The sequence below is a fragment of the Nothoprocta perdicaria genome, unplaced genomic scaffold, assembly GCF_003342845.1.
Source record: "Nothoprocta perdicaria isolate Ctin4 unplaced genomic scaffold, notPer1 scaffold_56, whole genome shotgun sequence".
In the NCBI taxonomy this organism is placed as follows: Eukaryota; Metazoa; Chordata; class Aves; order Tinamiformes; family Tinamidae; genus Nothoprocta; species Nothoprocta perdicaria.
Genome location: NW_020455821.1, coordinates 2,782,262 through 2,796,975, shown reverse-complemented (window position 1 = coordinate 2,796,975; position 14,714 = coordinate 2,782,262). Strand labels below are relative to the sequence as shown.

Below are 14,714 nucleotides of genomic sequence, written 5' to 3'. Positions count from 1 at the left end.
ATGACCACAAATACATTTGTGCACACAGTATTTTTTTTACTTGCTCATCCAACTTCACTTTTTTTTTGTTTTTGTTTTTTTTAATTAACACAGAAGCTGAAGACAATGACAAGCTTTACAGAAAAGCGAAAAGAAATTCTAGTGTCTATGAAACATTTAAACCTGACCTCCTTAGCTGCAGCAGCAGCCCCGTGCAGTATCTACCAGCTGCAGGCAGACTGAGTGCGGACGGGCGCTCGGACCCGCCGCTCGCCGCGTCCCGCCGCCCGGCTCGGAGCGGTCCCCTGCACGGCAGCTGCTCCGYGGCGCTGGCACCTGCTCCGCTTGCTCTGGGTCTGGGATGAGGACAAGGAAGAGCCGGAGCCCTCTCTGCACGCAGCGGATGGAGCTGTGGATTCCAGTGGACAAGAACCAACCTGAGGCTCCATGTTTCCCTAACAGCCAGGGCAGCTGCTCTGGGACAGTTGCAGTCCGAAGCTTCACTATTCTTAACCGTACAAGATAAAGGTCAAAACATTCTCTGTTTGTCCTGATCAACATTAACTGGCCTGTTTCCATTCTTATTGTGCCCAAAAACGTAACACCAACAACCACCACGTTTGCAGTCTCAGGTATTGCTACTCATGCCGTTTAAACAAAAGGTAACCCCAAACTTTTTTTCTTTAAATATAAAATTTAACATCTTGATCTAGTGGTTAAGTGCTGTTTTGCCAGATAAAGTCTCTAACATTAAATAATCAGTGGTACAAAGAGAAGCCCCACCACTACACTATGCTGAATCTGAATTTATACAGTAATGCACATCATTTATCCTCTTCTCATTCCAGCACTGTATATATTTACTGCTACACATTTCATTTTATTGGCCTTTTCAAACATCTTTGCATTTTGGTATCTTTTAAATGCATTTGTACTTTTACAAGTTTTTGGCTGCTGTAATATTCAGATCTATTACACAAATCAACATAAGTAGCATGAACGGGAGCAGTGCAACGAGCAATATTTATCTATATAGTTCCTCTTTACAAGAAAGTATTCACTAACGCTCTATTTAAACTTGTCACTGTTTAGAAGAGTAAAAACAGCAGTCCATTGCCTCCCCCGCTTCAGAAAGATCAACAAACTAGAAGTTCCTCTACACAAGGATAAGGAACCAAAGCTTTGAAGGACTCAGTGCTTCTTTATTCACACACAAATTATAGCTAGCTTCTGGCCAAGAATCTCAATGCGCCAAATCAGTGTGACTGACACTCAGAGCTCTCGAGTCTGTCAGACAATTATTTCGCTCCTGTGTGAAGGGAAAAAAAAATAGGCAGTTATCCAATATTTCAAGCAAATAAACACAAAACTAACTTCAAGCAAGAAGAAACAAATTTGAGGAAATACAGAAAAAAAGAACAGGCCTTGTTTGTGTTGTATAGAGGGACTTTTTTTTCCTTATTCTGTCAAAATATAACTAAAAATTTCACTGATTTCACTTAACAATACTAACTGTATTTCTATACACACACCCTTTACGATCCCAACCCAAATCCTACCAGAATTATAACTGCCCACCTATGAGAACTAGCAAGACAGTCTACAGTGAGTGAAGTCTGAGGTTTGCAAAAAATGACTAATTTTAATATCAATCTATACACCTCTCTCGGAACTAACATCAATTATAAATTGAGAATCCATTTTAATGGCACCTAAGATACGACAACTTGAAATCTTAACACTGTTACTATGACRAATTACATTAAGAAAATATGAATCACTTGGTTTGGGACTTCTTACTACTTCAGGGCGAATAGTGATGAAGATTCCCACATAGAAGTTTCACTAGTGCCCAAGTAGTTAAGTCTTCCTAGAATTAATTGTGGTTACTGTGTTAGTAAAATGCACAACACTGTTTAGAACATAAAACACAACTAGTTTATCTTGACAATACAGAAAACGGTGACTTATTAGGTTAAAAACAGCTAATGAAAARTAGCAGAGCAGGCACACCATGTACAGTCAGGCAAAAATAAAAGGTTTGTATTTTAGCAGAAGCAAAACAGATCAGGCAAATTTCTAGAGCCTATTCCTCAACAACCTCAGGGAGAAAAAAAAAAAAAAAAAAAAAAAGGAGTTGCATTTAAAGGGAATTTGGGAACACAGAGCAGTTAAGATGACTGGGCGCTTTGCAATAAAGCTGCTCAAGTCAAAAATACTTAATGACAGAATGACAGAGCTTTAAAAGTTGTGGGACTTCTTTTGTTGCTTTTTTTTGTTTTACTTATGGTGTTTACAAGAACATAAGATTCCAGAAGCTTCGTATCCATTGTAACAGTTACAGAGTCCCAGACCAGAGTCCCCTTGGGACATAAAAGCTCCCTGTTCTTTACTAACTGGACTTGAGCATTTGCCTAAAATCAAGCAGAACGTGTGAAATCATTACTAAATGATGTCTTAAGTATATGCTTAAAGCCCCTTCCTGAACTGGGATCTCAACAATCACAAGGAGTTTACTATTTTACTACTTCTCATGCTCTCTTTATCCCAAACCCTACTAAAGATACCTATTTGTGCAAGAATATTGTAGGGCTTCTTACTTGGAAATGATCTTCAGCAGCCTTGCCACCCATGTTAAGAACATTCAGAGAACTGGCACGCTTCATGCTGCAACCAGGACAGTGAACATGCAAGGATCAGAACAGCTGCAGACCAGACTAGCGCCTCCAAACACAAGCAGCACAACCATCAACACGTACACAGGGAGGTTAACACCGCCCCAAACCTCATTTGGGGATACCTCTCAAGATACAATGTGCACATTTTTTCACTTGGTTCTAACTTGCATTTAAAATCAATTACAAGCTACTTAGAGCTTTAGCACTCCATGCAATTGACTTAAYCTCAATTGAAGATACTATTTTATTTTTGAAAGCATAAATTAATATAATGACTTTGTATTAATTTATACTTAGATCATTTTMATTTTTGGTTTATACAACTTCTTATAAAAAGCACCAAAACATTCAGGCAGGTTAGGAAAAAATAGTGAATTCTGAATGAATTTGTCACGTAGGCAGCACTTAACACGCAACAGCTCTAACAAACATCCGTTTAGTACTTTTTGCTTCATCCATCTCTATGATCTCCAAGATTTATTTCAGAAATCATTCTTAAATCTTTTATTTAACATTTCAAAGCAAAAGGCTGCAAGCTGGTTGCTATCATGAACTCTGGTGATGCATTTGGCTGCCCTAYGCTTCAGGCAGTGGTCACAGCCACCCTAGAACAGTCTCCCGAAACTATGGGATGAGGAAAATAAAAATCAATCCCGTCCCCTGGACAGGAGCCAGTGATAATCAAGTTCATCACTGCATTAACAGTAACATCTATCAAATGTTTGAGATGATTAATAATTACGTAATCTACTGCAAATTTACCCAAGCACACACAATGTCAAACATTAAAACATTTTGGCGAGTGCTTACTAAAACTCAGTCTTGGGCATGTTTTTCAGCACGGTGAATACAATATGCAGCATCTGACGTGGCCCAGACTACAGTGCTAGGTTGGTGTGTCCTTTCTCACTGGCTCCTTAGCACTTTCTAAGCTTCTAACTGAGGACTTTGAAGAAGTACCACGGTCTGGGGCCCCAACCCTGTCACCTACAGCTGCACAGACAGAGCAGGGGCCCAGGCAGAGCCTCCCGTGACTCCCAGCCATGGATAAAGGTTTATGCCCTTCCTTAGATGTTAACCTGTCTTTATTCCCACTAACTATCAGTGRTCTTGCTTTAACCAGGGGCATCTTTTAAGTGCTTTCTATAAAGCAAACACATAGCAGAATAATGAAGCTAAGCACTACTGAATGCAGGAAATAGCTGTGTAAAACRGAATTACTATTTTTTTCCTTTTAGCATTAAATTCAAATATTTCAGAAGACAGAATGCATACAGTTTAAAATATTTGACATAAGCGTTAGCAACGAAGAAGCAATGGATCATGCACAATATACACCTCAATTCCTCCGGGAACATGTACAAGAGAGGTTATACATGGAAGTTAAAGTAAGTTAATCTGTAAAAACAGACATATTGTACAGAACACCACAAAAATTCTCCTCAAAAAAGCATACAGGTTTACGGAAAAAACCTCCAGTGACATAGAAAAATCCATAGATACAAATCTACATAAACTGAACTACATAAAATCTTTAGGCCTTTGAAATGCTAACCACTTTTTTCCCTCATTTTTTTTCTAAAAAAAAAAATTTCTCATCATAAGTGATACAAGCTCCCTACCTTCTTCTCTTTTTAAATTAACATACTTTAAAAATTCAGTCTGGCAATCACACTTTTACTTCCCTTTCTGCTAGAAATTTGGCTGCAGGACACATGCATTGTTCTCCCGAGTGCATAATAACAATAATAAAACTTTTTATTTTTTATTATAGAGCTTAGCTGTACAGTATGATCTATCTTCTGGAAGTGAGAAATCAAATCTACCACCATAAGAGCAAAGTTAGTTGTTTAGAGAAMTGAAAATTTGAAATAGATTAATAATCAAAGAATTCATATCAAGCCTCAAATATTTTATGTTCAAAGAACACTTCTCGAGAGGTAGCAGGAGGCATTTAAGTCTTCTGCTAGACTAGCTGACTTGAGAGCAAAAATATTTCTATGTATGCTATGTCAGTACTGCATTATTCAGCTTTAAAACACACTAAAATCAAAGGTTTTCATAATAAAAACTGAATACTCTCCATTTTTATTCAACTCAAAAGCAGACAGAATATTAATTTACTTAGCAAGTTTCTTTAGAAAGTTAAATCAAAACAAAATGATTTCTCAAAATATCAGTATGCACAAAATACCATTACATACAAACTATAAACTACCCCTCCATGGACTACAAAGTACATGYTTAGTATCAGGAATATTAGTTGTTTTTTATTAACTGCATCACAAGCCAACAGAATTTAGAATTAAAGAATAGTTCACTCMAAGCTTAAGAACTACAAAACATGAAAAAAATAGGAGAGTAAACTAATCTGAGAATAAATTAACAAGTTGCTAAAAAGTTTTTATCAAAGGAACTACTAAGTTTACYTCTGTTTAGTCAATCCCTAAAAGCAAGAATGATATTGGTAACCCTTCAGATTTCTTTTACAATAACGTATTCATGTGAATAAATACCAACAGGTGACACAGATGTGACTATAATTAATGTTAACGTGGATAAACTATGGCTATACTGTTCAAGTATACTGCAGAAGTACAGACGATAATTAACCAGAGTAGTTTTAAGGACACTGCAAAGTCTTCAATTATATACAAGCATATTCTATATATCTATATAAAATAAAATATATAACATTATATATTTTATGTATATAAAATATACATAAAATTACACAAGCATAATTTTTTATACCTATTCATGTAGTTACTTACCTCCAGGAAAAAAAATATACAGCTCTAATATACTGCTCATTATAAGAATAATGGCTTTTAGGAAACCAAAAATCCTTTCTACATCTCACAAAATGTGGAGAGAAAGCAAAATGAGCTATCAGTACATGGTTATTTGGCCACCAATTTCAACAGCCAAAATATCAAGTATGCACAACCAGTGTGAAGCTTTTAAATGTTTTTCTTGGGCTCTATGATACCTGGGCCTTCCAGGATGAGGATACAGGAAGGGCTCAAGCCAGTAAATTTCTTTTGTTCACACCTGCATGTAGCTCACAACAGCACACACAAATTAATAAGCTACATCAAGAAAGCTGGGGCTTACTGCAGTCAACCTTTTACTGTAAATATATGTGATATTTACATTTTCCTCCTGTGTGAAAATGCTGATTTTGTCATTTACTAACATCAATACTACAAGACTTTTTTATTCTAAAACAACTGGGTAACTGGGCAGAGCACACTGCCCCACGTACCACGCCAGGCTACAGAGGGACGAAGAACGGGAGCAAAAAGCACAGCTAAGAGCAGATAGTTACCCTGGATTCTTTGGCTCCCCGTCTCGTGAACTGCCACCCTTGAGCTTTCTAACCAGCTTCTCACTGCTGCGCCTAATGGAAGCACGAAGTTTGCTAAAGGAACCGCTGCGTTTTAAAGATCCAGTGCCATCCTGAAAAAGATTGAAGAAATGTAAACCTGAAAGGGTTGGTTGCCCTCCCCCAAGCCTAGGTGAAAAATATTTACCTGATCAAAATATCTTTTTTACTGCTATTAATATAGATTTAACACAATAACTTAAATACAGAAACACCAGATAGATGTAACTTTACCAAGAGGATTGCTGCTATTTTAACAAAAACAATATTTCTGTGAAACTGTAGCAAAGATTTCAGCTATGTGAAGGCATGCTCGAGCCATAACTCATAGTGAAACAAAGCCCACAGCGTGTTAAACATTTCACCATCACCATGTTACCTTTCTCGTGAGTGCACCACGTTTAACAGAATACAAGCTTCAAGCACAAGCATTCCASAGTCCAAGAACAAAACTGTTTTATTTTGGCTAAATATCTGCATTATTTGCAACACSTTTGTTTAATCCTCAAATACTTAAACATTTTCTGATCAGAAAAAAACATATGGTTAAATTGCTTTTACCATTTTACCTTTCTCCATTCAAGTAGAATGTAAAACATGACAACAACTTTTTGTACATTGCATTCATGTTTTACACTGCTGTACCAATTGAAGAAATTTCCACTAATCACAATTTTAAATCATTTTTGTAACTCTTTAAAACAGTTTAGTAAGGTTAGAAGTGACCACTTGCTACTTAGAGAAATCCTAGGCGATTATGAAAGGAAGAATTGTAAAAGGAGAAAGGAAAGCACTACTAAGCAGAGACAGACACCTGAGTTGGAGTGAGTTTATTAGAAGTTAGAAAGACAAATACACAAATCACTGAACACCAAGATTAGTAGAGAAAAGCATAATTGCTAAAATCTCACACAAAGACTAAACAGCAATGCTACTTTAGAATAACCATAAGTGAAGACATCCAGAGTTCCATATTGATGTTAACCACGTAATAGATCTCTAAATACATTTTAAAGCACTTGAAGAACATGCCTTATGTTTGTTTGTTTTGTTTTTCCCCTGTAAAGATCACCATCATGCCATTTCAATAATATCTTGTGTGATACTTTTAACTACTTTTTTTTTCCCTGTAGTGAACAGCTACTTAAAAGTTCATTGTTACCATTTAACCTATGTATTACAGAGCATATGGTTATAGTAACATTTTGTATGACTAGATACATATCTGGCAAAGCTACACATGTACAGAAAATAGAGAACCAAAAGGAGACACCAGCACTGAAGGAATGGCCAGTTTACAAGGAGGTGTAGCTCTGACAAGGATCTTAAGGGATTTGCTAAAACACAGCAGTCAGTACTGGAGAGAGAAGTTAAAGCTTGAAGATGGTGCACGCCCGTCATGCAGGAGACAGTATAAGAATCACAAAAGGCATCTAGGCCTGTCAGACAGAAACGGAGAGAGAAAAACTGAATGAAACTGTTGGGAAAAATTCAACAGTTTTCCATTTTGAATAATCACGTTTACAGTATTTCTAGGTCCTGTTCAAAACAATTTCACAGAACAAGTGTTTGGCCTGCACTGAAGTACAAAGCACAGGCTACTGCAATTATATTAAGGTTTATGTTTATGAAGTTTAGCCTAGTTCACTAACATAGCATACAAAACTGCATGGGAGGTGCCATGCATTCTTTAAATTAGAATTTCTAGAAAATAATTTTAACTGGGAGAGCTTTAATACTATAAACGCATTTTGTATATGAGAAAAGGATTCTTTTTTAGATGACCCTAAAACAAAAGCGATCAGAAAAAAAAAAGAAAAAAAGAAAAAAAAAGAAAAAAAAAAGAAAAAAAAATAAAGAGCAAGGTGCATTCATTTCAGCTTTAACTTCTGTCAGGAAATTTTTCTCTATCAAAAACTGTAAAAGGATGAGGTCTTCCCCTTACCTCCAGACAAAATTCTGTTCTTTCCTTTAACGAAACAATATCCACGTAACTGTCGTTTTAGTCTCTTGAATATTTTTAAAAGCACTTGCATACACACACATACATACGCATACACACACACACACACATCTATATAAAATCCATATGGAAGCTTTTGAACATTCCCATCAGCTGAAAGAAGCCGCCCACAGAAGCTCCTTTCTCCCTTTACCAACTTCCCATGGGCAGCACAGAAATCACAACTGATTCTCTAAGATTCCTATTTTAGAGCCTTTATCTAGAACAATCAGAATTAATAGTAATTAAATACTCTGAACTGGCACAAGGCCTCACTAACAGTGATGTGAAAATCAAAATTCAACCAAAGGGTAATTATGTTTCCAAACTGCATACACTTTTTGGGTTTATGTTCTTTAGGACTGAAGCTGCATTAAATTGACATCTAAATTCTAATTATTGCATCAATAATAAATCTAATTATTCTTTATGGTCTTAAACCAGGGTATTGTTGTAGTCATAATCATCCAATGAACACAGGCAAGAGACGTTTGGTAGGTACTAATTATTACTTTTATTATGCTGACTAGTATATTCAGGGTAAAAATAAACACAGATATCTTTGAGCACYCGGTCTTCAAATATGAAATAAAAGTAGTAGACTAAGTTAAACACTAACTGCATGACTTATAAAATATCTTTAAAGCCTGAACTTAGGTATAGCAGTAATAAAATAGGTCTAGTGAACACCCACCAAAAACCTAAGATGTACACTTTAAGGGCAATTTATAATTGTCAATATTTATTTCACTAAGGGAATGAGAATGACCTTGCTACCTTCCCCAGCCCTCCCCACCACCACTGCCTCCCTTATTCTGTAGCCACCAACTACATGGCCTCTGACTTCAGTCAAGCAGTAACTCTTCTCACCTCCTATGTGGTATTGAAATTTGTTGCTTTTATTTCACCCTAAAAGTAGATTTGTATGCCCCCAAACTTGTCTGTTTGGAGTACAGGGGTTAGAATAATAAAACCTATTTCCTCATGCTACAAACATTACATGAATGTAAAACCGTTCGTATCATTTTTTTTTTAACTGTCCTGCCAAAAAGAAAATAAAAGCCACTAGTTATATATTTGCTCATTATCATTCTTTTTAATATTAAAACATGAAAGGGGATAAAAATCTCAGGGTGAAAAACAGTCTAAAATACTTACAAGGGCAACTTGCCAAATTTCTAACCTCAATTCTTAAGACCAAGTATTTCTTTGCACTTGGAAGTATATTCTGCTAACTTTATGAGATGGACTTTAGAAGAAACACATGAACAGGCACTCCCCAGTCTCAATTAAAATGTCCACTTTACTGCTTAAGGACAGATCTATTTTATGAAATATTTTAGTTCTTTTTGTTAAGTGCAAGACATTATAGAGCATTGAGTGCGTCCAGGGATTAACTCTACATACAGAAGTCACTTGAACACAATATGATCCGAGATTTTGAAAACTTTTTGATGGAATTTGTTCTACATACTCCACCTCTTCTCTCTGACAACCAGGATCCTAAGTCAGCTTCAGAAGCACTTCTGAATTTAAATGCAAGAGGCAGGCTGCTATACTTTGTGAAACAGAGTATTTTGTCTGGAGGAAGCACAAGAGGGTAAATCTACACCACGTAAGTACAGGGAAAAACAGCACTAAGATAGAAACACCAGCAGGGTGGAGGGAGAGAGAGTTGCCCACTTTACGTAGGACATGTAATATAAAATAACTTATCTAAACAGGAAAAAAAATGTATTACCTGTAAATCTTGAAAACCAGAGTAAAGCAATGCCACTTTAATGTACTTTTAAAAAATGATGGATTAGATGGCTTAAGTAGGTAAAGTTTAGTTTTTCAGACCAGTTTTATCACTGAGTTTCATTCAAATATTGACCTAGAAATACTGTCTATTGTTTTTCCAGAAGCCATTTTCAATCGAAAACCTGCATGCTTGTTTAATTAATGTCATTAATGAAAAGTTTTATCCATTTAGAACACATAATCATGCAAAGTATAGCAGAAATAAAGGGAGGAGTACAGTACACAGTTCTAATGCTGAATGGGCAAAATTAGAATTAAAGGGAGTTATCCAACCTTACTGGGTTTATTAATGACGCAGTATTATTCACAATACATGCTGATTGACTGTCTTGGCACTGAGAGAGAGCACCAATGCCAAGAAAACAATGGTAAAGAGACAAAAGCAAAGATGGAAAGAACATTCTCCATTAAAACTGACTAGTGTGAGTTTTATCAAGGATATCTTTGGAAGTCTAAACTTTCATCGCAAGTGGCTAAATTACTAACAGCTATTGTATCAGAAAGAAAACTTTAGGGCATTCTGTCCTGCAAAGTAGGCTACTTCCCCTCCCAAAGAGCAAAAGCAGGCAAAAATACCTTTTTTATCATCTAGAAGAATATTTTAAGCAGAACTACAGCTGAAAGTTAGTTTACAGTGCAACATACATCCCATTGCCAGCAATGGGATGAAGCATGGGAAAGCTGGTGACAGAAGCAAACCACTAAGCAAACCAGATGAGCAACTGAAAGCCTGCACTGTCTTTCAAATAAAGTAAAATAACAGGTAGAAAATTGCACATTTAATCATGTTATAGATGCACTTATGCACTGAAGCCAGAGATCACCAATGGGAACAAGCCTTGACTCTACTCAAGGTCTAATGCAGTAAAGTGATATTAATATTTCACTTTAGAAATATGAATCTACTACCATGTTGCTACGCATAGGCACTGCATACTAAAATTGACTGTAGATCAGCTTGAAGACGTGGCTTGTTTCTTCTAGCAGGTTGGGTGAAGAGATGGGGGAATTATTCTAGACTGATCAATTTGATTTACTTTCAAACCACAAACATATTAATGCATCTCCACAGCAAGTGTTCTTTGCTATTCCAATTGATGCAGCTGCAGCATTTTTAAAGAACATTTAAACTGCGGGCAAACATGACAACAAAAGGACAAAAGCTAAAGTTAATTGCCAGATTTTTTCTACCAGTAAAAAGAAACCAGTGATAAGCAATTATACACCAGACCATACCAGGACACTCAATCAGCATTAACCATATCACAGTTAAATACCACTGCTCAGAATTCTTCAAGAAATTTTACTATTGAGGACAACAACACAAAGGATGTTTTTAAATTTCAAAATTTTTTTTACAAGTTCTAATGAAAAACACGATAATCTTCTTTATTTCTCAATTGTTCCAAAAAATTAAAAAATACAAAGCAGATCAAGCAAGAAACTCCTGAAGAAACAATAGGCTGGTGATGGCACAACCATGTTTGTTACMGTGGTAATTTATCTACCCTGCTTTCTCCAACTGTGTACTGTACTTACCCCATTCCATTCTACGCTCATACTCACTTCCTCGCCRCCATCAGGACCGCTCTCGTACTTTACCACATCCACATTGAGGCTCTCCCGGCTGCGCCTCTTCTCTATGCTCTCAGGGTCATTCAGCACTTCAGCAACTCTCTGTTTGTGAACATTGTCAAGACCCTGAGGATCAGATATAATGGGAAAGGGGTTATTTTATTACAACCTGTATTTTGATCTACAACATACACACAAGAACCATATTGGCAGTCAACGAAGGACATAACTCCATGGCTCTGTTTCTCCTTCCAAAGCTCAAAGTGAACAGCCTTACATCCCGCAGGCATCAACGTGCCATGAAGAGGAAGGGCAGACCCAAACTCAGCACCTTGACATTCTTTTTCCAGTTCTGCTGCTTGTTAAAGCCTCAAGATGTGTGTGCCTCTTAGCTGAACTCCTCTACCCACCAGCTTAGTATTTAAGCAATTTTTGTATCACCAAGTGGCAACATGAGTCTCAGCTTCCCACCTATCAAATGTTGTAATATTTACCCACCTTTTAAAAAAAAAAAAATGCAGGTGTCTGAATACCCAATCACCTATTCACACATGGGTTTCAGTTGTGAAACTGAAATTCAGAAAATAATGATATATGACACAGCACAGTAACATAATTTTCTTTCAGAAGGGAACCAAGTAGAAAGCAAGGTCAAAGAACAGACTATATATATAGTCAATACGTTCATTTCAGTTAAAGAATGACTATGGAATACCAAATATTCATTTAAATATATTACAGCGCTATAATACCTTAGATGAAAACCTTGTATTAAAAATAAAAATTAAAATMATTAACATGGGAACTAGAAATAACTGAAAAGCTCAAAATCATGTTTATCCTTTGTTCATTTCCCTTGTACACATTTTAATAATAAATCACAGTCTTTGCTGACAGGAAGAGATTCCAACTCAGCACTTTACACATAAAAAAATATTCTGCATCTCTCACTGTCCAGCTCTAGAATCATCTGCTCAGAATTGCCCACCTCGGCAAGCAGTAACGTGTTAATAAGAACAGATCATTACTCTTCACAGTGATCAACCAGTTCAAAAATAAAACAAAATAAAATAAACTGAAATAAAAAGTACTTTGTTAGTTTATGCAAGCACTACAGTATCCAGGAATAAATAACTAGAGTGTTACTGATTGGAATGTAAACTACCTGCAGYTCCAAAAGCAGAAGAGAAGTACATATTTGACACATACACATCTAAATATAAAGCAACTACATGAATGAAGGCTTTTTTCTTTCAGCACCCTGAGGTGCTTTCCTCAATTTGAAGAGCAATGGGCCTGCATTTTCATGGGTGGGGGGGAGTCTAAAAGTTCCTCCGATAAYGAGGAAGTGTGAACTCAGAAAGGCTTCATCCCCGTAGCATATAGCACAGCCTGAAAAGCCTAACAGATATCCCAAATCAACACTTAAGAGGAGAAATAGCACATATGGACTCTAGGCTCTGTTCCAAAGCTATCATCTCTCATTTCCTTCACATGCTCAAAAGCCAGAGGGATAAGAAAAAGTACTTTGCCAGTGCAGGTCAGAACCAAGCAAGCCTGGAAAGACCTCCACTGGCCTGTAAAAACCAAGCAAGCACATCCAGCAGCTAAAGCAAACAAAAAGGACCCACAGCAGAGCACGACTGGCACTTATTCTAGCTCGGGAATGGCAGCTTGGGGACCTCTCTGTTTTTATTTTTAGCTTACAAGGGAAAGTGCATTAACTCTGTTGCCTTGCAATCACTTAGAGCAGAAAGGTAGTGTCAAGAGCTGGTAAAAAGACTACACTGATCCTGAGATCCAAATCTAGCTCTTATGTGACATACTATGGTATTGGTGGTGAATTACAACAAGTCAGAAGCATATTTAATAAAGTAGGAGCAGCAAAAAATGTAGCATAAGGTAAAGSAGCAGCAGCAAGTTCCCAGCAGGCGCTGCAGAGGCAAGAGACAGTTCTGCAAAAGGTCCTGACAAGCCAAGAGGCAGCCAATTTAACAGGGATTCAAAGGAACTTCCCTGAGAACAAGATCCTCCCAACCTGAGCCCCAAATAATCAGTTTCAAGCTTAAGGGAGAGAGAGGAAAAAAAAAAAAAAGCTTTTAAAGTAAATAAACGCAACTACTATCAMGTTTCCTACCAGTCTTTACTACTATGCCAATTTATCCTAGTCATATTTACTCTTATTAAAAATTATATTGTGTAGTGATAACAGTAAAACTAAGAACYGAATCAAAGATTTTATTTAAGAGGCAATATACATTTCTTCTTTTTCAGACATCTGGATGATAGACAAATCAAAAAAGAACTTTTATAAAAAATAGCTAAAAATACTTCTCAGTTAAAAGAAAAAAAGTGACTGCATCAGCTGCTCTCCCCTCTCCACCTTGAATTTTTCTTGATGAAGAATTTTCCTGCCAGTTCATGCTTTTATCTTAATGGCTTCATTCCATTTATGTGCAAAGTGCTCATTAGTTTTCTTTCACTTTTTAAGAAAGATTTGACAACACCGTATATATCAAAGAAGAACTGCTGTAAAATTTAAAAAAAAAAAATCAATAAAGTAATCATTGTCTATAAAGACATGGTCCATGATGTTCTGTGGGCTCATTCTAGACCAGCTTACTTGAATTTACAATTGGAATTTTAAACAGAAGTATTAAGAAATCACTCCTTAAAACAAAGGCTCTCCTCCACAAGGAAAAAAAAATAAAAAAAAAAAAGGGAAAAAAAGATAAATTAGAACCTCACAACTTTGCGGTTCCATTCATTTATATTTTTTTCTTTTTTTTTTCTTACTTGCCACTTTAAACTGATCAGCCTCATTTGCTGTTCAATCCCATACTTTTATGCAAGACATCATATATCAAATAATCCAAGTGTTGGAGAGAAATCTTTTCCCCACCTCTTAAGATAGTAAGAAAGAGCTACTTGAAAAAAAAAACAACAGATTTGAAACCATAATCACGGGAAATTTTCATACTTGCCTGTTTACGAGATCGCATTGCTGCCTCTTCTAACGTTTCAGCAGCTTCAAATTTACCCTGCCGTCTATAAAGAGCCCCAAGGTTCTTTAAGGTAGTTGTAACTGTCGGACTATTAAAAAAATAATAATAAATTTTTTTTTAAACAGACACAATAAATTTCTTCTCAACTTGTCCACTTACAAACTAGGAGAAACTTAGAAATAGGAAATCAATAATATTCATCATCATAACCTCTATTACATAATTTCACTCTGAAGTATACCTTACTTGCAGAAGATACAAAAAAAAAAAAAAAAAAAAAAAAA

The 14,714-nt window shown here is 36.3% G+C and overlaps 1 protein-coding gene across 3 annotated transcripts in view; it reads right to left on the bottom strand.

Annotated features, from left to right (window-relative positions):
- Positions 1 to 344: 344 nt before the first annotated feature.
- Positions 345 to 14,714, bottom strand: part of KLC1 (kinesin light chain 1) — a 45,554-nt gene continuing 31,184 nt past the window's right edge. The window contains exons 12-16 of one of the 3 annotated variants that reach the window (XM_026048632.1): positions 14,410 to 14,518; positions 11,390 to 11,551; positions 5,989 to 6,119; positions 2,580 to 2,646; positions 345 to 1,288 (exon numbers count right to left, since the gene is read on the bottom strand). In XM_026048632.1, coding sequence (XP_025904417.1) covers positions 1,223 to 1,288; positions 2,580 to 2,646; positions 5,989 to 6,119; positions 11,390 to 11,551; positions 14,410 to 14,518 — 535 coding nt within the window. In that variant the 3' untranslated portion in view covers positions 345 to 1,222. Of the gene's footprint in view, positions 1,289 to 2,579; positions 2,647 to 5,988; positions 6,120 to 6,672; positions 7,485 to 11,389; positions 11,552 to 14,409; positions 14,519 to 14,714 lie in introns of those variants that run through there. The other 2 variants (XM_026048633.1, XM_026048634.1) reach the window with 2 other exon arrangements.